This window comes from Felis catus, chromosome A3 (genome assembly GCF_018350175.1).
Source record: "Felis catus isolate Fca126 chromosome A3, F.catus_Fca126_mat1.0, whole genome shotgun sequence".
Taxonomy (NCBI): Eukaryota; Metazoa; Chordata; class Mammalia; order Carnivora; family Felidae; genus Felis; species Felis catus.
This window is the reverse complement of record NC_058370.1, coordinates 2,477,560-2,500,052: the sequence shown is the minus strand read 5'-3', so window position 1 is coordinate 2,500,052 and position 22,493 is coordinate 2,477,560. Positions and strand designations below refer to the sequence as shown.

The 22,493-nt window shown below is 59.7% G+C and overlaps 1 protein-coding gene across 3 annotated transcripts in view; it reads left to right on the top strand.

Annotated features, from left to right (window-relative positions):
• Positions 1-3,243: 3,243 nt before the first annotated feature.
• The window catches only part of CDH4 (cadherin 4), a 539,030-nt gene continuing 519,780 nt past the window's right edge, over positions 3,244-22,493 (top strand). The window contains exons 1-2 of one of the 3 annotated variants that reach the window (XM_023251048.2): positions 3,244-3,395; positions 5,897-6,008. In XM_023251048.2, coding sequence (XP_023106816.1) covers positions 3,339-3,395; positions 5,897-6,008 — 169 coding nt within the window. In that variant the 5' untranslated portion in view covers positions 3,244-3,338. Of the gene's footprint in view, positions 3,396-5,345; positions 5,475-5,896; positions 6,009-22,493 lie in introns of those variants that run through there. The other 2 variants (XR_002740881.2, XM_019826279.3) reach the window with 2 other exon arrangements.

The window sequence follows — 22,493 nt, the reverse complement described above, 5'->3', positions numbered from 1 at the left end:
CCACAAGTACTCCGTTCTATTCTAGGAACACACCTTTTACTAGCATCTCCCTGCTTTCTTCACAAGACAGCGTTTATCGAACACTGACGCGCCTAAAAAATAATGGTAACTGGGGAAAAGCAAATCAGCGGCGGACAAAAACGCGGGGAAACGCGGCCCTGACACAAGCATCTGATTTGCTTCTAAAGACGAGCCCCTTCCCAGACCCACCTCAGCAAGGGTGCTCAGCAAACATCTGTGGACCAATTACAGTCAACAGTTTACAGGTGTCGAGAGGAAACAGTCACTCACACGCTACCCCCCCACACGAGTTTTCCTAATCTCTCTTGGAAACAAAAGCCCACTTTTCTCTAGGGTTCTTTCTCCTGCAGGTGGGCCGGAGCCCCCGGAGGAAGGATGGAGGTCAGGCGGAGCAGGGCTGTCTGCAGTCCTCCCGCAGGGCCCCTGGGACAGGGTTTGGCCAACTTCCTCCTGCTGATTCCCAGGCTCTGCCCCCCAGCTGTCCGGCTTCAGTAGATCCAAGGCAGGGCCCAGGAGGCAGCATTTTGATGAGGCTCCCAGGACAAGCTTATTTACCTGCGGGATCGGCCGGTGGTTCTCAAATGCTAGGGTACATGAACACTGACCCAAGAGGCTGGCAAGGGGCCGGGTACCAGGCCCCGATCCCCAAAGCCCCAGCTGGGAGGTGGGGCCCAGGAGCTGAGCTTCTCACGAGCCTCTCTCGGATTCCGAAGCAGATGATCTGAGGGCCGAGGCGGAGAGGAAGGGGAGGTGGTTACCACGCGGATCCCTAGGTGGTGGGCCCAAGGTTCTGCATTTCAAACGAGCTCCCAAGGGCTGTTGGTGCTGCTGGTCTGGGGTCACACTTCCAGCGACCTGGCTGGAGACCATCCTTTAGACTCACTCCACTGCCATGTATCTTAGATCACAGTTTTCCTTCCTCTCTTAATGTATCCTCACTGCTTGGTTCGCGGCAAGCCTGATAAACCAATGCTCTCTACTGGACTCACACCAGCTACTGCAGGGCCTCTGAAGCCGTCTTCCTGAAAATGTGAGTTCCCACAAGACATCAGACGCCATGTGAAAGGGCTGCCTCCATCAAACGAGTTGGGGAAGTGCTGTGGGGGTTGCGGGGCCTGGGCTAGCCGGAAGCATCTCTCTAAGTCCCCTCGCCCCACCGTGGGATGGGGGTGTGAACAGAGCCCAGTTACGGAGTGAGGACAACCCCAGGAGTTAATTGCCACGAAGCTCGTCCGTCTGTCTGTGCCTGACTCAAGGCGGGTATTCTCAGGATGCGCATACCCCGTCTGCAAGTGGAGGCAGGTCTGGTGGCTCATGACTCCCAGGCGCTCAGCGGCCGGCGTGTCCTCCAGTGTTTGGGCCTCGGGACCCCCACCCGACACCCCCGTTCTTGCAGTTCAAGTGGCCATGCCTGTTTGCAATCCAGCGGGTTACAGAGCCAGGAGAGCAAATGCTCTGCTCTGGAACTCGTCCCCTGAGGAACACTTGTTATCAAGCTCTGGTCTTCTGGAGACAAAGGCAGGGCCCAGGATGCACATTTCAGGATGGCCTGTGTGGGCTCTCTAGGCAGTGACGGGGTACACTAAGGGGGGGGCAGGAGCAGGGGTCTTTCAGAGGTGTGAGCACATGGCCGAGGAATGCAACCCCCCCCCCCCGCAGTGTGGATTTCCGGTACATTTATCCCTGAAACCTCACTGGTGACTCAGGACCTCTGTGCAAGCGTGACCCTGATAAGCCAGGCACGTTCGGGGATGTTAGTTCCCCATCAGGTTAGGAATGTGCCCAGATGCAGGGCGAGGTTCAGTGGCAGGCTGGTACAGATGTGCCGTCCCCTTTACTAGCTGCACACGCTTGCAGGGCGAGAAAATGCACGTCACCTTGTGGGGCGGCATCTACGCCTAACCCGGCTCCTCCTGGCTTATCCGATCACCTGGGGTCTGAAGCGTGCAGCGCACTAACCAACAGACCGCCCTGCCCAGGTGGGAGGGCCCCTGGGGGAGAAGAAAAGGCGGTTCTGCGGCTCTTTGCGCACCTGCCCAAGTTGGCTCTGACCTTGGGGCTCCACACTTGCACTCAGTCCTCTTCTCCCTCCTTTGCGGCGCATTTCTTAAACCAGAACTAATGTATTCTGGACACAGAGCTTCTCCAAACCAAGACAAAGAAATTTCAAATATCTGAGCAAACAAAACCACTTTCTCTCAATCTCCAAGCCAAAAGGAAACGTGCAAGAAGCATTTACTCACTTTCCAAGCCGCACATATTTTCACTCGAGGATCCCTGAAAGAAGTGTCCCCCCGGTTCGCAGATCACCCAAGCAGAGCAAACGCAGCCGGCCTGGACAGGCGGCGCGGACATTCCTGACACAGCTCTCCTGTCGGAAAATTTCTTCCTTTTCTTTCCCGGGGCCTCTCATTTCTTTCCCGGCTTCTCAGGCCTAGCAGTGTGTTTTGATGCACGACCAGGAATCAGTCCCGTCCCCAGTCCTAAGGGGCGCAGCGCGGCCAGGGCTCTGCACTGCGCTGGAGGGTCAGCACAGCCTGCAGGAGGAACCACAGCCCGTCCGCGCTGCGCCCTCGCTAAGGCCCGCCTGGTCTCTCGGGGCTGACTCCTGCCCGCCGAGCGTGGGTGCAAGGCCCCTCGTGAGGTGGGCCCGGGCCGCGGGAGTCGGTGCGAAGACACCCTAAACGTGGAGAACAGAAGGGGAGCGCCCTCCCACCGTGGGCCGGGCAGGAAGTTGGCCTGAGCAGCAGGGGCTCCCCATCCAGAGGGGGCGCCCAGGGTATGTGGGGGTGGGGCGAGGGGAGACTCTGTGCCTCCTTCAGTCCTCAGGTCCCCGCCCTCCTCCCCTCCCCCGACCCGGGCTCGGACGCCCAGCCGTGGGGGGCGGGGGGCGCGGGGAGGAGGCGCCGGGCGCGGGCGCGGCGCGGGGGGCGCGGCGCCTTTAAGGCCCGCGTCAGGCCGAGCGAGCGCAGGGGCCGGGCTCGGGGCGGGGCCTCGGCGGGGCGGCCGCGCGGCTTCACCTGCAGTTCGGAGCGCGCGGAACAGAGGCGCGGGCGGCTGCGAGGCCGGCGGACGCACCGGCCCGAGGGAGCGCGCCGCCGGCCGACTTGGCCTGGCTCCCGGAGCCGGGCGGCGATCGCGGCGGCGCGGCCGGGCTGGAGGCGCGGGGCCCGATCGAGCGGCGGCGGCGGCGGCGGCGGCCATCGGAGCTGCGCGATCGGGGCGGCGGCAGCGGCGGCGGCAGCGGCGGCGGCGGCCGGGAGCGGGCTCCGGGCGCCGGGCTCCGGGCGGGCGCCGGGGCGCGGCGCGGCGGGAAGATGACCGCGGGCTCCGGCGTGCTCCTCGTGCTGCTCTCGCTCTCCGGCGCGCTCCGGGTAAGTTGCCGCCTGGCGTCCCGGCCGCTCGGAAGCCCCGGGCACCGCGGGGCCGCCCCCGGAGCCGGCGGGGCGCGCACTCGCCCGGAGGGGCTCTCCCGGGCGCCCCCGCCGCGCGCACCGCTGCATCCAGAGGCTCCCGCGCTCCGCGAAGCCGCCCGCGGTCGGCAGGAGCGGGGAGCCGCCGGGGCAGAGGCGAGCCGTGGTGAGGAGCGGGGTGCGGTGCGGGTGGGTGGAGGGCCCAGAGAGCTCTGCCCGAAGCGGGATCCGCCAAGCATCCCTCGGCCGCCCCAGGTCCGCGGCCGCCGCTCGGAGCTCGGCTCTCCCGCGCCTGGGCAGGCTGCCCGCTGGCGGAGCCGGCGCGCCCTCCATCGCCCGGGAGCCGCGCGCCTCCGGAGTTGGCGAGCCCAGCCCGGGCCGGGACTGCGGGCGGGGGAGCCGGCGGCAGCAGGCGAAGAACCAGGGTGCTGGGGACACCCGGTCTCGCCGCCCCGTGCCGGGGGCCGGCGTCTCGCGGCGCGGCGCCTCCTCCGTGCTGGGCTTCCGGGTGCTGACCCAGACCGCGGCGGCGGATGTGGACCGCGGGGCACCTTCGCCGCGGAGTCCCCCAGGCGCGGCTGGAGCCGGTGTCCGGCGGGGCCCTCGCCGCTCGGAGCGAGGCCGGGAAGTCAGGCGGGCGCGGGGTGAGCGTGCCCGGGAGCGCGGTCCGGGCGCCCGCCTCCTTCCCTCCGAGTCCGCGAGCTCGGCCCCCAGACCGGCTGTGCGCGGCGGGTGCAGGCCCCGGGGGCGGCGTGCGGGGCTGCGCGGGGTGGCGCCCCTGGGGAGGCGGCGGGGCCGCGGGAGTTGCAGGAACCCCCTCTCGTGGCCGATCGGCCTCGCTGCTCCTCCGGGCAGCGCGGTTGCAGCCTCCGAAACAAACAAGTGCGGCGCCCCCAGGCCCGCTCGGAGGCTGCGGGGCGCTCCGGCTGCGCTCGCCACTCGCCCGGGCGGGGCGAAACTTTCCCGGGCGAGTTCGCCCCCGGGGTTCCGGTCCTCTGTGGAGCTCGGTTCCCGAGGAGCGGAGCCGCGGCTTGGAGCTTTCCCAAGGAACGAGCCCGCGCCCCTCGCTCTCCCCTTGGCGCTTTGTGGGGAGGGCGTCCGCGTCCGGGCCGGCAGCGCGGTGCCGGAGCCCGGCGGGCGGGCGGCGGCGGCGCGCGGGGCTGGAGCGGGCGCCGCGGCGGGAGGCGCGTTCCGCTCGGCGGCCCCGCGAAGCCACGACCGCGGGCTGCGCCCCTGCTGCCGGCGAGCGCTGGCCGGGGGAGCGGGGCCGCTGCGCTCCGACGTCTCGGCCCAGCGTCCTGCCGCGCGCGCCGTCTCTTCGACGGTTCCCCTCCGCTCGAGGCTGACCTGTAGCTGCTGTCCCCCCGCAGCCTGGCCGGGGGGCTCCCCGCCCGCCCCCCAGCCCCTCCCGCTGGGCAAGACCCGAGGACACCCACCCTTTCAGGTCAGTCAGGGCAGCTGTCTCGCCCGTTTGGGCCAGAGATGGGGGCTCCACGGGTGGACAAATGGCCAGCCCAGTGGAGGTGCCAGGGCTGGAGGGTGGAGCCGCGTCGTCGGGAGCCTCCCTCCTTGCCCAGCGCTGAGCCGCCTCTGGGAGGACCTCCTCTCTTGCTCTGCTGCCGCCTCCCTCTCTGGGGACCCACAGAGAAGACAGAAGCCCAGCTCTGGGGCCCCGAGGGGCGGTGGCCGAGAGGGCCTCGGCTGGCTGCACCTCCCACCTCTCTGTGGCTTCCTAGGCTGTCTTCGGACACTCCTCAGACGTTGCTTTCTGCGGGGACAGAGAGGCCCTCCGAGGCCCGCAGCCCTGCCTTCCGCTGGCCCTCCTCCCCGCCTGCACCCCCGTGCCCAGGCCGATCCAGCAGTTACCCCCTCACCCGCGCTGGGCTCCCGCCGCTTCCGCGCGGGAAGCAGAGGACCCTCCCCTTGACTCGAGGTCAGAAGGTCAGGTGCAGCCTGGCGCTGCGTCACGTGCCGCGTCCTTCACGTGACGTCCATCCCATGGCGCAGGGCATCTCCTCCCGTCACCTGAGCACGAGGAGGGTGAGCCCAGGACAAGAAGGTGCCCCGGAGAGAGACCAGAGTCACAGGACACGTCACAAGTGTTCTGCTTCGTCGTTATTGTTAATCTCCCACTGCGCCCGGTTTATAAACCGCGCTCCACCGGGGTGGGGGTGTGTGTCGAGGAAAAAGCGGTTTATACCGAGTTTATACGGGGTTGGGTGCTGGGCGGTTCCGGGCTTCCGTGGGGTCTGGGACGGAATCCCCCCAGGAGGGTGCTGTTGGGCCAGGTGAGTCCCTGAGAGCACGGAAGCAGGGGAGCTTGGGGGGAAGGCTGTGGCTCAGGTGGTTCTGTCATAGCCAGAGGCCAGACCCTGCCTGCGGCAGCCACTGAGAAACAAGGGGTTGGATTAAATTTCTGCCAACTTCACATTTGTCCCGACCCCTTTTCTTTCTGTTCTCAGGCCCATAATGGGGATCTTACAGCCCGGGAGACCTGCAAGGCTGGATTCTCCGAAGAAGACTACACGGCGCTAATCTCGGAGAATATTCTGGAAGGAGAGAAGCTTCTCAAAGGTAGGGGGGGCGTGGGGGGTGGGAAGAAATCGCACACTGTGTTCTGGACTGGGGAGACCTTTCCGTGGAAAAGGCGGGTCGGGGCTGTCTTTGAGGTAGGCTGTCTGCCAAATGATGGTTGTGAGGTCAGTGAGGTGTCCCTCCGTGGACCTCAAAGGCATTTTGCATCCCAGGTGAATGATTCAGAATGCCTGTCATTTTTGAGTGAGGTGAATCATTTCCTGGGCAACAAATTGGAATTCGGATGTAACGTCACCCAAATAATGTGCAGAGAGAGAGACTTTCTTGCTAAGTATTTTTATGTATGAAATTCTGGATTCTTAAATTATCCCTGCTTTGAAATGCATGATAAAGCAGACGATGTTGTTGGAAATGCGGTAAATAAACCCACAGACGTTCTGTTCACAAATGTGGTATTCATTTTCATTACTACCCCACTGATAACACGAAAACACACATGCAGGAGGGAACTACCAATTAGCTTTATCGTAATTGTAGGATTATATCCACGTTTGTGATGGGAACGTCAGAGGCAGCTTCAAAAGTCAAGAGACAGGAGATCATTCTGTATGTTGATCCGTTTCCCTTTCGAGACAAACTAATTAAACTTCCCATGTGTACGGGAGGGGAGATCAATCAGGCCTTCCTTGTGAGGTTTCCAAGTCCTACCGCGAACACCGTGGCTGAGCGCCTTCCCAGAAGCAGCAGCAGCTTTTAGCCGGTTTCGGAGTGACGGAGGGAGCAAACTTTGGATAAGGCTTCAGAGCTAAATTTCAGCACTCACGACTAAATAATCCTCATAGCGCTGACTTTCTCCCCAGCTTTGGGTTTCAGGGAATCTCAGATTCTCAAGAGCTGACAGCAGCTCCTTAGGGGGGCGGTGGGGGGGCGGTTTTCGGATTCTCTTCCTCGGGGACAGAGCTCGGTCACTTATCTTGTTTGTTCTCGGTTACGTGAACGGGATTTTTATTTGGGGCTGAGTGCAGCTTCCCTCACCTGTTTGTTGTCATCTGCGTTGACCGGCTAAGGGCATCATCTGTGGAGCCTTTCCATGGATTACCCACCCTCCCTCCCCCCAAAAATCCGCGGCAGTTGCCCGGAAGCAGAATGGGCGTGTTGCATGAGTAGGCATATGTGGTGAGAGCCTTAGGCGATGCTCTGTGAGTGTGCCGTGCGTGTCATTTCAGAATTCGAGAGGGTAGACCCTCTTTCAGGATGGATTGGTCTCCCGAGCGTCCCTGTGTGCCCTCAGGGAAGGCCTGGAACATTCTTCTACTCTCAGTGCATTGTCCTGTTGCACACAACAGGGACGCTGTGGTGCCCCCGTGTGCTGATCTGGAAGCTGGCTTCTTGTGCCTCTCTGGGCAAGGAGCCACACCTGATGGGATCTTGGAGTTTCACTTTGACCCAGGAATTTCAGAAAGAAGGCCTCTGTTTTAGTAATAAGTACTACCTACTGCAGAAGGGTGGCAGAATCTCAGACCTCTTATGATGAAACGTGGGATTTCTAACAGGCGTCTGGTCTCCCCCCGGTGGAGAGCTGGCCCCTCCCCTCTTGGCCCGCGTGGTGGGGAAGTCACGATCGCAGGCTGTATGTTGGCCTGGCCCGTGAGCCCAGATGGTTTTTACCCAGCGTGGGGCGAAGAGCCCACCATGGTAGGCGAACTGGGACCAGCAGACAGGCTTTGTGGATGCGGGACTCATTTTCTGGGCCCTTACTCGTACCTGAGATGTGGCCCAGCGCCGCCCAGGTTGAGGGGAGCTGTGTCCCAGTCACTGGGGCCTGCTCCTCCCCTCCTCTGGGGTAGGCTGGAGCCCCCCTGCTCCTCCTGCACCTGCCTCCGTCCCCCTCCACCACGCCGTTCTCAGGGACAGAGAGATGTTTTCTATCTCAGAAATAATTGTTGCAGATACGGAAGCAAAAGCCAACGCTGACATACATTCAAACCAGGACAGATAAAAATGTCTCTGTGTACAAACTTTGCAAGTGACAAGACTGCAGTGAAGATGTGTGGGTCCAAGATAAGATAATGGCACAACACTTCTGTTATTCTGGTAGGAATCAGGTTAAGCCGATAATGACTCCTTATAATTGAGTTACTCCAACGGAGAGAGCTTAACCTTCATTTGACGAGCAAAGCTTCACGGCGTCCCCATTTTATTGTAAGTATGCCGTAAGCCATTAACGACTGCTCGGTGGCTCCTTCTCTGCCTGAGTCAGCTTACCAGCAGCCCTGAACCTCCAGATTCTAGAAGGAGCGATTTGTTACATGGTAATTAACTTATTTATGATAAGTGGATGGAAGAAATGTCGTGGCATTTTGTTTTATGTCTAAATGAAAAGCATTTCCTTTCTAAAAATTTGATGCTAATTAGGCTTAAAATAGTTTTCCCCAATAGGATAGCAAATACTATGGTACTGTGGACCTTTGGACCAGTGGAACGTTCTGTGGGACGAGTGCCCCGCTGCTTCCTAGATCCCCTCCGAGTTCTGTCTCCTGTGTCTGCCTTTTCCGGCAAGCACGTGCGTGTGGTCACATGGGCTCTTAGCTGAGGTTTTGTTTTCAAGGTGGTTCACTACGGCCGCCATCACCGGTGCATGGTAATACCCACAGTAGGTTGGTTAAGCGGTTTCTCCCTGGGCCCAGATGGAACGTTCTGGGAGCCCTGGTTGAGCGGGGGCCGGTTGCCGAGCCGGTGTCTTTTTCTCTGCTTTGTTAATAATTAACGGTCAGCCCTGCTGAGGAGGCCGCAGCTGATGCGGTGACCTGCATTGCTCTGTTGTGGCGGGCAGAGTTCTGGAAAACCCAGAGCGGCTCCGCCCGAGGATGGGAGGGTGACAGGATGTGTGGCGGGGACCCACGACGCACGGGTCCTGTCTCCCCCGGGTGCTGGAAAAGAGGCGGTGTGTGAGTAGAAACCTTCGGAGGGGTCTGGGCCTTACCTAGGGGAAGCGGGCTCAAGTGACACGGAAAAGGAGTCTGCTTCGATGACGAGTCGTTGTGTTCCCCTCCTGCGTGAGCGTGGGGCCGTCGTGTGCACCCCGGGCCACACTCTGCTCCCTCATCGGAGGACTTCCGTTCTCTGCTCGGTCATCTCTCTTACCTAAACCGGAAATTTCATGAGGGCCGCAGCCTGTCACTCTGGTTTACTATTTTAGATCATTTCAGGATGTTCAGAAGGAGGAGAGAGATGGTCGAGGGCTGGGGCGGCGGCTTATCAGCGGCGTCATCACTTGCCTGGTTTAACCCTGCCGTCTTTACTTTGTCAGTTCGGTTTATTGCCTCATCGTTGTAAACTGGCTGCTGCGGCTCTGGGCATCGCACGTGAGTTTGGAGCAGGATGAAGCGAGGAGGGGGTAGCACCGTCCGTATCCCTTCCCTGTACCGGGAAAGCAAGCACTTCGACAGGTGGCTCGCTGTTCTGGTCGGCTGGAGCTTGGTCACCCGCCGCTCCCAGCTGCGAGGGGTGGGGACGCTGGGAAGGAGAGGGCTGTGTCGCCGTATCTGGGTTAGCGCTGTTACGATCCCCCACCTGGTAGAGCCGTGTCCTCGGAGCAAGTGGGATTCTGTTTTCGGAAGGAGGAAGGGAGGGGTGGACGCAGGGAGGCAAGCAGCGACATCCGCTGCCGGCGCCCTACCTGCCGCGTCGTGGGATGAGCGACTCCTTTGCGAACCAGGCGGGAGAGGGCGGGACGGTCCCAGACCATCCAAGTGCAGGCGTTTGCGGTCAGCAAGCGAGCATTTGCCACGATGTGATCGGCGCGGCCACAAGTACCCTTCTCTGGACGAGGACGTGGAAAATAGCCGCCCTGATCCCTTCGTGTGGACAGGTCGCTCCTGCCGGGGCAGAAGGCAGCCCCAGGCGCACGCGAGAAGGTAAGCGAGCCCTCCCGCCTACCCAGCCCCCGGCTTCGTGCCCGGCGTGCGTGCGGGCCGCGTGCGGGCTTTCGTCTGGGATGAAGAAGTAACAAAGGGCCCCGAGAGCGCCGACGCCCTGGCACGTCTGGGGCGCCCTGGTTAAGTCGCGGGGGAGCTGGAGCTGCCGTGAGCGAGCGGGTAAATGGCGCTGGTGACCCCCCGGCCACGTGCGCTTCGAAGCGGCAGGAGCGGCTGCCCGGCCAGCACCGCCTCGCCCTCTTCCTTGGCGACGCCCCTTCTGTACCCACCCGCCTGGCGTATGCGGGGTCCTGTTTAAGATGCTCACATAGGGGCGCCTGGGTGGCTCGGTCGGTTAAGCGTCCGACTTCGGCTCAGGTCATGATCTCACGGTCCGTGGGTTCAAGCCCCGCGTCGGGCTCTGTGCTGACAGCTCAGAGCCTGAAGCCTGTTTCGGATTCTATGTCTCCCTCTCTCTCTGACCCTCCCCTGTTCATGCTCTGTCTCTCTCTGTCTCAAAAATAAATAAACGTTAAAAAAAAATTTTTTTTTAAAAAATAAGATGCTCACACAGCCAGTGGATGCCCTCACACCAAGGTGGCGGTTCAAGCTGTGGGGCCTCATTAGGGTATGCTGCTAGATGACGCTTCTGGGAAGGGGGTTTTGTGTGGCTCTGTTTGCTTTTCTTCCTGGTAAAGAGGAACAGATTCAGCTGGCCACGCCTTCTGCCTTTTGCTTTTTACTTCCTTCTCCTGCCTGGAAGACAGATGCGATGTCTGAGACAGAGCAACCATCTTGTGACTGCGAGGACGGTAGAGCGGGAACTGGATCCTAGGTGGCATCCTTGAAGGGCATCCAGATAACCCGTGGGCTCGTTGTCCCCCAAGAGATGAGAAGAATGAGGCTAACACACCGCAGTTGAGTTTCTTGCCGTACGTGACCGAACGCAGTTCCTGATTTAGGGAAACAGTGCACCCTAGCTAGTGCCTGTCCTTGTCTCTGGAAGCTTGGAGTACATTTCATCCTCTGACTTGTGCCCAGGTTTTGGGGTCCTTCTGCTCAGTTTTTGTTCCTTGGGCCCTGATTTCCATCTCTCTTCAGTGGGCTGGCTAGTACCCATGCCTAGCCGAGAGCATGCCGTGGGCACTCAGTAAGTATTTGCTGGGCAGACGAAATGAACGGGCACCACGTTCGAGTCCGTGGCCAGGATGTGGATGAGTCCTTACGTGTCTGCCCCTCCCATCGTGGAGTGCACAGTCTCCGTGGGCTGTCTTAGCCGTCCTCATCCAGGAGAGCGGGCACTGGGACTTCGTCTCTGTCCGCAATATCGACCGGCTCTGGGGAACCTTGGTCTCCACTAGGTGGAGGTGAGTGGGCGCAGAGCAGGACCGCGCCCCGCCGGTGAGCTCCGCCCCCGTGGGCGTGGCCCGACTGGGTGCTGCCCACCGGGTCCCTGAGGCAGTGTGTCGGGAGTTCCAGTCTTCTGACTTCTGCCCCGTGTGTATAATCACCTGTCACCAAATCAAAACCCTCAGTGCCGAGAGCTCACACGCCAGTTAGACGTGAGGATGATGCACTCGTGGAAGCTGTGGCTTAAAGGTGAAGGTTTTGCGGTTCAGAACCGCGTATTCTAGCGGCCTCTCGAGATGAGAAAACGGGAGGCTTTGTGTGATTGTCCCGTAACAACACGGAGTTCGGGCCACGCTGCCTGCCAGCCTCCGCGGACACCGCCCTTGTGATCCTCGCGAAAGCTCTGCCCATGAGTAGCACTGGTCCCGTTTCGTGGATCAGGAGCCAATGACCCAAGTCGGGAGCTTGGCTGGAATGCGCTGATCTGCTGTGCCTTCCCTGTCTGTCCAGACCCACACTTGTAGCTCATTTACATCTCTCACGTACCGTGTGCAAAGATGGTTCCGGAGCGCTAAGGTCACGTGCACATAGGATAGCCCAGATGTTCCGGGCACCGTCAGAAAATTAGTAATTATCAAGCATTCAGACGTGCTAATTGTTTCCCGTTTTGGACGTTTGCAACAAACAGAAGCCCAGTGTATCAGGAGGTGCTGGACGGGCGTCACTGATGTGTGAGGGCTCATCTGAAGTGGGTCCAAACTCTGTGGACACCTTGGGTTTGCAGAACCGGCCCCAGGATCAGCAGAGCCAGGATTCCGTGAGGCCAACGGGAGTCTTCAATTCTGGGCACGTAGCAGACGACCCAGGGCATGTGCTCAGGGGGCTCTGAGCCCTGTCAGCGCTGGGGGAGGCCGGGAGAGACCCCCCCCCCAGGCGAGGCCTGCAGCCTGGAAGCTGGACATGGGTGACCCGGGCACTGGGGACAGTGAGGAGGCCTACGATCGTGGACCGCCAGGGGGGCCACAGACCATGGCTTGAAGGAGGTTTCTGGCACTTTCTCCTGGCCGGATGTGTGTGCCTTCCATCTGCCGTGGTCCTTTCTACCCTGGGTCTGGGGTCCCAGGTGTTTGCAGGGGCCTCCCATTTTAGGTTTCCAGGCCTATCCCCTCCCCTCCCCCCTCCCCCTATCCCATCTCCTTCCCCTCTGTCTCCCTCACCTCCCCCTCATCTCTTCTCTTCTCTTCTCTCCCCCTTCCCCTCCCCTCTCTCCTTTTCCCTCTCTCCCCCTCCCCTCTCTCCTTTTCCCTCTCTCCCCCTCCCCTCCTTCTCCCTCCCCCTTCCCCTCCCCCTCCCCCCTCTCCTCCTCCTCCCCCACCTTTCTTTGCAGCATACTGAAGTAGATGCCAGAACTAATCATGACTTGAGAACTTGAGAACAAGTGAACAAGCAAGCATTCGTCTTTCCAGAGAATGTCCTGATTATTCTGACTTTCTGAAGGAACAATCTTTACTTAAAATGGATTTCACCATAAAAAAAGAAAAAAATGCCCTAATGGGAGTTTCTTTGCGTCGAGAGTCCAAAGTTCTCCCGCGTGTGTTCTTGTGAAACCTCAGGGCACTTGTCTCTGAGTTTTCGTCCTCAGAGGGGGGCCTGGCCTGTTGCAAGCGGGGGTGGTGCAATCCTTTCCTTTTGTCAGAAGGCTCAGAATTTGGGTGACTTTTTGCCCGCGCTCTAGGCTGCCCTCTCCTGGTGGCCTCTGGCACTGTTTCAGGTTGGCTCCCTGACTTCCTTTCTTACAGGAAAGAAGACAAAATAAAGCAAACCTAGTTGATTATCCTCAACCCGGTGTCCCCGCCGCGTGCTAACCTGCCCTCTCACTTAATGCCCTCGAGACACCTGCGGGCTCAGGGTGTTGGTAGGTCACGCCCCAGCCCACCATGTTCTGTGCAGGGGTCTCTGTGACTTTCCATCCCCCGCACGACTTCTCCAGGGAGGAGTCCGCTTAGGTCGTGGACCGTGTTAGTTTAGTGTAGCCCAGTGATCCGCATATTTGGTGGCTTAACGGACACAAATTTATCTTCTCGCTGTTCTGGACACCAGAACTCCAACAGGGGCCGGTCCTCTGGGCTTCAGTCTGCAGGGGGGCGGTTGGGCAGGGCTGATTCCTTCTGGAGGCTCTGACCTCACGGCCACCCTGGTACCTCTGCCCGTGCCTTCTGTGCTCCCATCACCACCTCTGATCTGGCTGCCTCCCGCCTTCGCTTAGGAGGACCCTTGTGACGGCTTTGGGCTCACCCGGAAAATGACCCGAGATCCATAATCATCCCCAGGTTGCTTCTGCACAGACCCGTGTGCATGTGAGGCGACACTCCAGGCATCCCTGGGGCCTCCCGCAGGCGTTATGAAGGAGGGACACACGGTCGTTTCCTGCTCCCACGTGTATCCCCTCCTCATGTTCCTTCGTGCGGTTCCGAGGGGTCCTCAGCAGTTCACCGCGGGGGAAGCGGGGGCCCAGGGTGACCGAGGAAACCCGGTACGCGGCAGGGTGAAGAGGTCCGGCTCTTGGACGCCCCACGCAGCCCTCATCCAGTCCTGCCTCTTGGCAGGGGCCCCCACCTGCCGTAGCTGTGTCCGTAGTTGGGACCCTGTTTGGCAGCTTCCTCGTGGGTCCTGAGATGTGATTTGCCACTCGAGGGTGTGAAGGGTAAGCGGAGGCTCCCAAGCCCAGAGCAGCTTCCGGTCTGGCTGCTGCCAACGTTGCCTTGTTTGGTTTCACTGTTTTCTCGCTGACAGTGTGTGGGGATTTGGGAAGGATTAAGGTAAGCCTTCAGCGACAGATAAACATCCACGGGCGGAAGAATGCCAGTCCCCGCCTTGTCTCTAGGAGGACGGTCCTCCCGGAGGATGGAGGGGACCAGCAGGAGCCACGGGTGCGGAGGGAGGCGTTCCTGGCCTGGTCTGGATACAGTGCAGTTGAGTTCCAGCCCCGGGGTGGGGCGTGTGCAGACCTGTGTCTGCCGGGAAGGATCCTTCTCTGTCTGTCTCCGAACCAGACGGAGAGAGGCTTTCTTTCTGGGTCTTCCCTCAGGACCGCGTGCGTGTGCCTGTGCACCTGACTCGGAAGAAAGTCGGGTTTTTTGTCTTGCTTTGGTTTTTCCACCCAAGTGTGAGTTGGAACACTGTTGACACTGACCTGCCTGGAAAGCTGAGGGGGGACCCCTTGTTTGCTGAACACATGGCCCCGGGCTCCTGCTTATAGCAGGGCTCATAGAAGAGCGCAGGCTCAGAGTCAGGGGCATTCTTGGGAGGGGGGCTGAGCTGGGGGGCCCTCCCTTCCCTGGGCCTCAGTTTCCTTACCTGGAGAGCAGAGACCGAGCACGTCCACCTGTGGCCGAGGAACCACCTGCCTGGGGGGCACTTGTGAAACCTGGCAGGCCCCGGGTCCCCTCCCAGACCCTCCGGCCTGGGTTGAATGGTGGGGGCCCACAAGCTACATCTCCCTGGAACCTGTGGCTGATTTTGTTTGGAGAAAGGCTCTCGCAGGTATAATTAAGTAAGGATCTTGAGATGAGATTATCCTGGATGATCCGGGGGGAGGGGGGCTATATCCAGTGACAGGCGTCCTTAGAAGAGGAGACACAGGGGAGAAGCCACAGGAGGGGAGGCAGGAAGGGCCCTTCCCACACCTTGACTTTGGACTCTGGCTTCTAGAACTCCAAGAGAATAAGTTTTTGTCACTTGAAGCCACCAAGTTGGTGACCATTTGTTACAGGTGCCCTGGGACACTGCCACACCCACTGCATCAGAAATCCTGGGGATGTGGCCTGGGCCTCTGCCTGTTTGATGTGTCTCGTGGGGAAGCTGATGTTCATTAAAGCCTGAGGGCCTTGGGTCTAGAGGGTTCAGGACCCCAGGGGTCAGCATCCCTGGTGAGGAACCGTGTTCTCCCTGAGGGTGTGTGTGTGTGTGTGGGGGGGGGGGTGGGGGTAGCCCGCATCGGAAGGCGTGCCTCGGGGGGTGGGGTGGTTGGAACAAGGCCGTGAGCATCCGTGTCTCCAGAACGTTAGATGAGGCCCCTCAGCACGGTGACACAGCATTCCGTGTTCCAGAGCGTGACACAGAGGGTTCCAGCGGAATTAAAATGTATGTGGGACATTGGCTCTCCTCCCGTTATCTTTCCTTGTCAGATGCCATCTTAACAAGGGTGATAGCTCAGGTGATATTGCGTAGATGCGTCATAAATATCGTGTTACTCTCCAGGTGTGCATTTGGGAATGGCGCATGTCTCCACTCGCTCCCCCTGCTCTTGGGCAGGGAGGTGTGGGTACAAGGCACCTCTCCTCCCCCCAGGGCTGCTTTGCCGAGCCAGTGCAAAAAGGCGTGAGTTCCGTCTCCAAGTGTCTCGTTCCTCGTGTTCCGAGGGTGTTCCCGCCCGGCTGCTCGGCGCCTCCGAAAGCAGAGGGAGCCGGCTTGCCCTGGAGCAGCCGCCCGGCCGTTTGCAAGGGCCCAGCCCCTGTCGCCGTTGCTCCTTTGCAGCTGCGTTGGGGGCAGCCTCTGTGTCCCCGGGGATGGTCGCAGGGTACCCTGAGCGGTTGCCGGGGAGCCCCGGGTACCTCGCGGGGAGTCTGCTGCCGCAGGTCCCACAGCCCGGCCGTCCTGACTTCTCCAGGGTCTGGGTGGGCAGCCTGTTCCCGCCAGGGGAGGACGCAGGATGCCTGGGGTCCCCAAGTCGCGCCCCAGCTGGGCCCTGGGGCCGCGTTTGCCTCTGGTGGCCGGAGCTGCTGGGTAAGCCACTTGGTGGCTCGGTCCTGACGCTCGGGCTGCTTTGTACTCGGAGGGGATTTCCGGGAGAAAGACCCCCTTCTTCCTTTCTTTTTTATTCTTCAGCGAGGTACTGAGAGCGGGCCTGGGCTGGCCCGTCGGAGGGATGCCCGCGGACGTTTGATTACTGAGCGCCGTGAACAGGATGGGCCACGCGTGCAGCCCCCTTTGGCGAGCACCGGCACGTCACGGTGGGACGGTCGTTCTCGTGTGGTGACCGCGGCTCTTCTGAGCTGGGCTCTGTGCTGGGCGCCTCCCCGGGGCCAACCGCGTGCATCTGTGCAACCGACCCCGGGAGGCAGGCGCGTCACTAGCCCCCCTTTACCAAGCAAGGGCTGCTGACGCATGACTCTTCGGGGTCCCGCGTCCACGCTCCCCCAATGGCGCCTGACGCCGTCCCCCTGCCCCGACCATCACCGCGGTCCCGGATTTTCCGGGTGGGAGGGCCGGGACTGTCCGGCTTCGGGGTGTCCAGACCCAGTGCCCCGTCGCGGCTGTGTGACCCCAGATGCATGTTGTGACCTGAGTGGCCTTCTGTCGCACTGGCTGTGGGAGGAGACGAATGGGAGCCCTGGGCTCGCGGGGGAGTCTGGGTGGCCCTGCAGGCGGACATACAACGAGTGGGAGGCAGACCTGGCCTGTTGAGGGCGCGGCTGAGCTGCCCTGGGTCACCGGGTCACGGGTGCTACTGCCTCAGCCAGTGCAGCTGGCCCTGCTCAGCCCCACGGGTACCCCCCCTGCCCTGATTCTGTCCCTTCCCCAGGCTGGGGGGGTGCAGCCCACGTCCGGGCCCCAGCAGGAAGCGGACTCATTCTCGATGCGTGGGGGGGGGGGGACGCCTGGGGCCGCGGGCACCTGTCTTCTCCAGGCGCCTCGGTCGGCGGCGGAGGACCTCGGACGCTCCCCTTGAGCATCGAGCCCCGAGATGCGGGCAGCCGGCCTTCGAGGCGGGAGCTTTTCTGTGAGATGTCAGCTCCATCCGGTGGGCGTTTACGGTTTTGTGTGGGGACTTCTTGACGTTCTCACGTGTGGCCAGAGACCTCTTGGCGGAGGGCCTGTGTTTCAGATGCAGTCGGTAAGGCGTGGCTTCCTTCAAGCTCTGGAGAGCTCTGGGCTCCTGGAGAGGCAAGTGAGAATGTGAGCTATTCGCCGTGGTTGTTTAGGAGCAGGGCTGTGGGGTGATCGGATCGTGTCAGGTCGTATTTGACGCTGGAGCAGGGACGCGCCCGCGGGGTCAGAGGCTAACTCGAGTGTGGCCGTGGTGCCAGTTCTCCCTCCGTAAAGCTGGACGCCTTTCCCTCTACCTGTCATTCTTTCCCACCTTCCCTCAGTACAAAGGAGGGGCTAGATCACTTGTCTTAACCAGCTCTTAATATCTTAAGATAAAAAACAGAACGCCAGGAAGGGCTGAAGGTGATAAAATTGCGATCAGACGTCTGTGAAATTACAGAACTTAACGTTTTCTTCAGAACAGGGAGGCTTTTCGATGAATTTTTTTTTTCCGTAAAGGAGCTGGACAGCTTCAGGATTGATCTGCAGAGAAGTGTGAGCTAGACTTCCACGTGGGGAAAAAAAAATAGTTACATGCTTGAAAGGTTAATGGCTGGTAAACGACAATTTTCTACAATCCTGGCTAATAAAAGTACCTTATAAGACATAAAATGTCATGCTGGCAGAATTACAGGGGCCTTTGAAATCCATTTAAAGTCTCGGATCCTTTGAAAATGGGGGTGGGGGGGAGTGTAGTGGGAGCTTCAAGTGTTTTCCTTGGTGGTTGAGCGATGGAGAAGCCAGGTACAAGCTTCTCCAGAGAGGGGGGGGTCTTTCTCCCGGGTATTTTTGGCTCAAACGTGGAACGAATGCCCCGGACTCCTAGTCCCGGAAACTGCAGGTGAATTTTTACTGCGGTAGTTCAGTCCTCGCTAAACCTGCCCTGTGTTTGTGGGTCATTGAGCCGGCCCTGCTCTGGGGATTTGCATTGGAAAATGCTGTAAGCGTGGTACTGCCTGCGAGTCTCTGGGTTTTAAACACGGTGACAGCGGCAGCCTTTTGTGGCGGCCCCTAAAACTAGAATGGGCTTGTCTCCGCTTTTTTAGGTAGGAATTCCAGGGCACAGAGACTCTGGAACTTTCTAGAGCTCCACAGGGATAAATTGGGGGACTGGAAAACAAGGGCCTCCTCAGGTTAGTCTGCCCGCCTCTCCCGTCCTGCTTGCCTTCCTTGGACGCGAGTCTGAGTGTGCAGAGCAGGTGACCGAGCAGTTAGAGAAAACCCGTAGGGCCGGCCTGGGAAGGAAGCGCTCCTGGTGTGTTACTGTCCCCGTGCCCTTTGGATCCTGCACCTTCTGTGTTAAGTGGAGCCCCTTGACAAGGACACCCCTTCCTCCTAAGTGACAGAAGACCGTCCTTACGTCCAGCTGCGCTGAATCGGCGTGACGGAGGGGCCAGCGGGCTGCCTTCCTAATTTCTTGGTGAGCACGATTAAATTCCCCTTGGGGCTGGCACGGGGCCGCGGGCTTGGCTCTGGCATCTCATAACAGCGGGCTGCAGCAAAGAGGCTCACGTGCCTGCGTGTGGATTCTGAAAGTCTCCCCTGCTCACCCGATGTTGCATCAGTGCCTCTCACCTGTCCCCCTCTTCCGGTGCGTGAGGGATGCGACTTTCCGGCACCCTCGGCCTGCAGGTCGTCCGCTCCCCGCGCCCCCCGGGGGCCTGAGTGAAGGTGCCGTGCGAGCCGGACGGCTCTGTCACGGTGTGAGGGGATCTTACTCGTGCCTGTCCCCAGTGGAGACATGACAGTAAAGGGGAGCTGGGGTCTCACACCGACAAGCCAGGGTTTGGGCCGAGGCAGGTGGGGACTGTGGGCCCGACGCTCCTGGGTTTCTTTGCGTGAGCTGACGGCCGGGGGCGGGCGGAAGGCGGCAGCGGCCTGAGAGCACGGGGAGTTGGGAGCAGGACGTCACACTTGTGCTTGGAATTGTGTCACGGGCGGCGTCTCCTCCCTTTACGGAAGAGGCACCAAGAGGAGAGGCCTTTCTAAGCCAGGCCTCTGTCCTCTGGGAGCCCTGGAGCGGGTGCCCAGGACTGCCGCAGATAGGCCCCGTTGTCGGGCTCCAAAAGGAGGATTCTGGGAGGATGGCATCCTGTGACGTGCAGATGAAGTTCCCCAGTGGCTTTCTAAGGTTGCCGCTTCAAGGAGGCTCTAATTAATCACTTCCTGTGAGCACAGGGGAGCAGGGGCGACTCCCAAGATGAGGAGGACAGAAGCGTGCCCTCTGCGCAGGCAGAAAAGCACATTGTTCCCTCACTCTGAAAGGTATTTTATCAGGAAGGCATCCCCTCCCCGCGGTTATCTAGGAATTGTTTTATTGCGTTTCTCCCTTATCAGTTTTGAAATAACATTATTTCCTTCTTGCTTAAATGCCACGCGGGTTAAAACTGCTGTTGTTGGAAATGGCGCCACGGACGGGCGTCTCGTTTATTGCCAGAGTTCTTGGTCGGTCTCGAGGAGGACAGATGGGACGGGGAGGCCGCGTGTGGCTGCGGACACTTGCGTGTGTCTTTCTGAAAGAGTCCCGGGTTCCGAGTGTTCAGCAGGCGCTGGGGAGGCAGGCGCTTATCTATGTATTTCCGACCATATTGTGCGGTTAATCTCCACTCACCGTCTCCCAGTGGAACCGCTCTTCGTGAGACTGGAGCCTCTCTCCAGAAAGTTATTTGATTTTTGATGTAAGGAAAGGATTAATGCAGTTGGGTTTTGATAAGGCTGGCCGTCTAGCGTGGCACAGACATGTGCGTCCTGCCCGTATCGCTGACAGTTGCTTCGTTACATAGGAGCTCTGCAGAGCGGCGATACGGGCGTGCAGAGATAATTGTGGTTCTACTATTAAAAAACGAAGTCTAGTGCTTTACAATGTTAAAATGATAACCTGTTTAGGGAAACTCGCAGTGTCTGTCTTTTGGCCAACCTCTCCCAGCGGCTTGACTCGCCTCCTATTAACGTATTTTTTATTTTCCTGAGCGTGAATCAAAGCCTCGTTTCTGTTTGAACTCTTAGGCCGGACCGTGGGGCTGAGGTGCGTGTGTGCAGTTGGGCACTAAACGTATTTCCAGACGCTCTGTACCGACAAGGTGCTTCTGCCTTTTGCTTTTCAGGGATCTCAGATTTTGAGATTGGACGTGTTTGGTTAGACTCGGAGTAAGTAGCTTCCTCCGTAGGGAGCTTTCCTGATCCAGGCGCTAATCCTGGTGTCCTGCCTGGGAACTGAGGGAGGGAGAACCAGAGGCCACACTTGCGCCGTGGATCGGAGTGATCCCATAATCCTGCCATCTTCCTCTCGCCAGCCGGACAGTGACGGGGCTGGTGTCCACGCCGGCCCTCTTGCTCACTGCTGTTTCCCTTGTGGCCACGTCTGTTTTGAGGGGGTGGGCGTCCGTGGAGGCCCAGGATGCTGGATAACGGAGACTGGGGCTGATACTCTGTCACAGCGTCTCAGAGACGGCAGTGGCGTCAGGGGCTGTTGGACAGAGAAAGTCGTGGGGTCCAGCCAGACGCCACGCTGCGTTAAGACACCCCGTTAACTGTTTAGCGCTTGGTGGTGACGTCTTGCTTCGGAAGCGCTTGCGAATCTTCGGATTCCTAGATACCAGAGCGGCTGTGGCACTCTTTGGCCCGTCGGCCACGAATCCCGGAGGGTCTTAAGCCCTCCACGGCACGTTCCCGGTGCCCTTTTCCCTTTTCCCCCATGCCACGCCCACCCCTTCCTCGGGCGGGCACTGAGCCACGTGCCGAAACGAGTGTTACTTGCCAGCCCTTCCTTCCTCCCTCTGCCCCTCTGTTTTGGCTGCCCTGTGATCGGTGGGAACCTTCCAGGGCCTCCCGCCTCAAGTGCTGTTTCTTTGTGGAGCCCCCTTCTGCTGCCTACTCCCATCCCTTTGCCTGAGCTAAGTGAGATTAATTGCTTCCATTGTCTCACCGCTTTATTAAAGTGTGTGATGATGTAGCGTTTACTGTACTCTCCTCCACGTCTGCCCGGGTGTGGTTGCACTGTGTGCGTGTGCGTGTGCGTGGCGTTACAGCTAGACGTGGGGGAGCATGTGTGCTAGGGAGCTGGAGGGCCAGGCCGACGCCCGGGTCACCCGCGAAGCCTCCCTCCCGGGAAGGAATCTTTGCAGGGAAAGGAGATGAGCTTTCTCCCACCTCTTGGAAGGGCAGAGGCTGGAACTGACAAGCATGAGAATTTGAAAGCATGAAACCAGAGAAGAACGGACATAAAATGGAAGAGTCACAGTGTTTTCATTCTGCGCCTCTGCATTGGGGCTCGCTCGCTGTATTTGTTAAGGCGTTATCAAAGCAAAGTAAGGCAAGTGGGCCTTAGTCTAATGAAATCGGCCCTCTGTGGACCGCGTTAGCTTCAGGTGTCTGGAGCATAATTGGGTGACGGTGGTGATGACTGCATCGGGAGCACTAGGGCCGGACAGCCTCTCTCTTTGTGTGCTGTGTGCACAGCACGGCTCACGAGAGTCTTGGCGGACGAGGGGCAGGGGTGAATGACTCCTCCAGCTCTGGTCCGCACATTTCAGCCCCTGGTGCCCCTCTCTGACTCAGGGCCTGTGTTACAACCCGGCAGAAAGCCACATGGGCTCTGCCCTTTGGTAAATTTTAAGTCCCGGTTTGTTTGGCTGGTCCCGGCATGGGCAAGGCACGCGGTGGTCTCTCACCTGGGGGCCAGGGGGCTTCATTTTTTAAATTACTTGACTTTGTCTCCCTCCCTGCCACCACCACCCTTCACCAGGGCGCCCTGTCTGCCAGGATCCTTCCGCTGCTGAGCTTTGGGTAGGTCTGTAGAGTTATGTTGACCTCAGGGAATGGCGATCTGGAGGTTTCTGCGTGCCTCAACGTGCACGAGTCAAGCTGCTTGGCTGATAACATTTTATTGATTCAACTCTTCTCCCGGTCTTGGCGAGCTGGAGGCCTCCCCAGGTGAGGTGGCGATGCTTTGGTATTTTGGCGCTGTGGAGGTTCTCGCTGTAGATGTTGAAATGATACGATGTGTTCCTCGTGGGCCAGGGATGTGAGTGTTACCACCTCCTGCAGTTACTCGCGGGTGGCGGCTCCTGGGCAGGGGATGCCCAGCCCTCAGGGAAACATGCAAGGCGGAATCATTGTTTCCGGAGGAGGAGTTCAGAATCCGAGACGGAGGCAGTTTGGAAGGGAATTTGGGAGGGAGTGGGGACGGGCCGCGAAGCATGTTCTGTCTCCTTCAGAAGCATGGAGTTGAGGCTTTGCGGGGCCTCTGATGATGGGCCTGTGGGGAGCCAGAGTCCTCCGGGAAAGAGCGGTACCCCAGAGTCTCATGGTCAGTGATCAAGGAGGTGCTGATGGGATGAACTTCACTTCCCAAGTGGGGATTGGCTTCAGATCCCCGCGGCAGGGA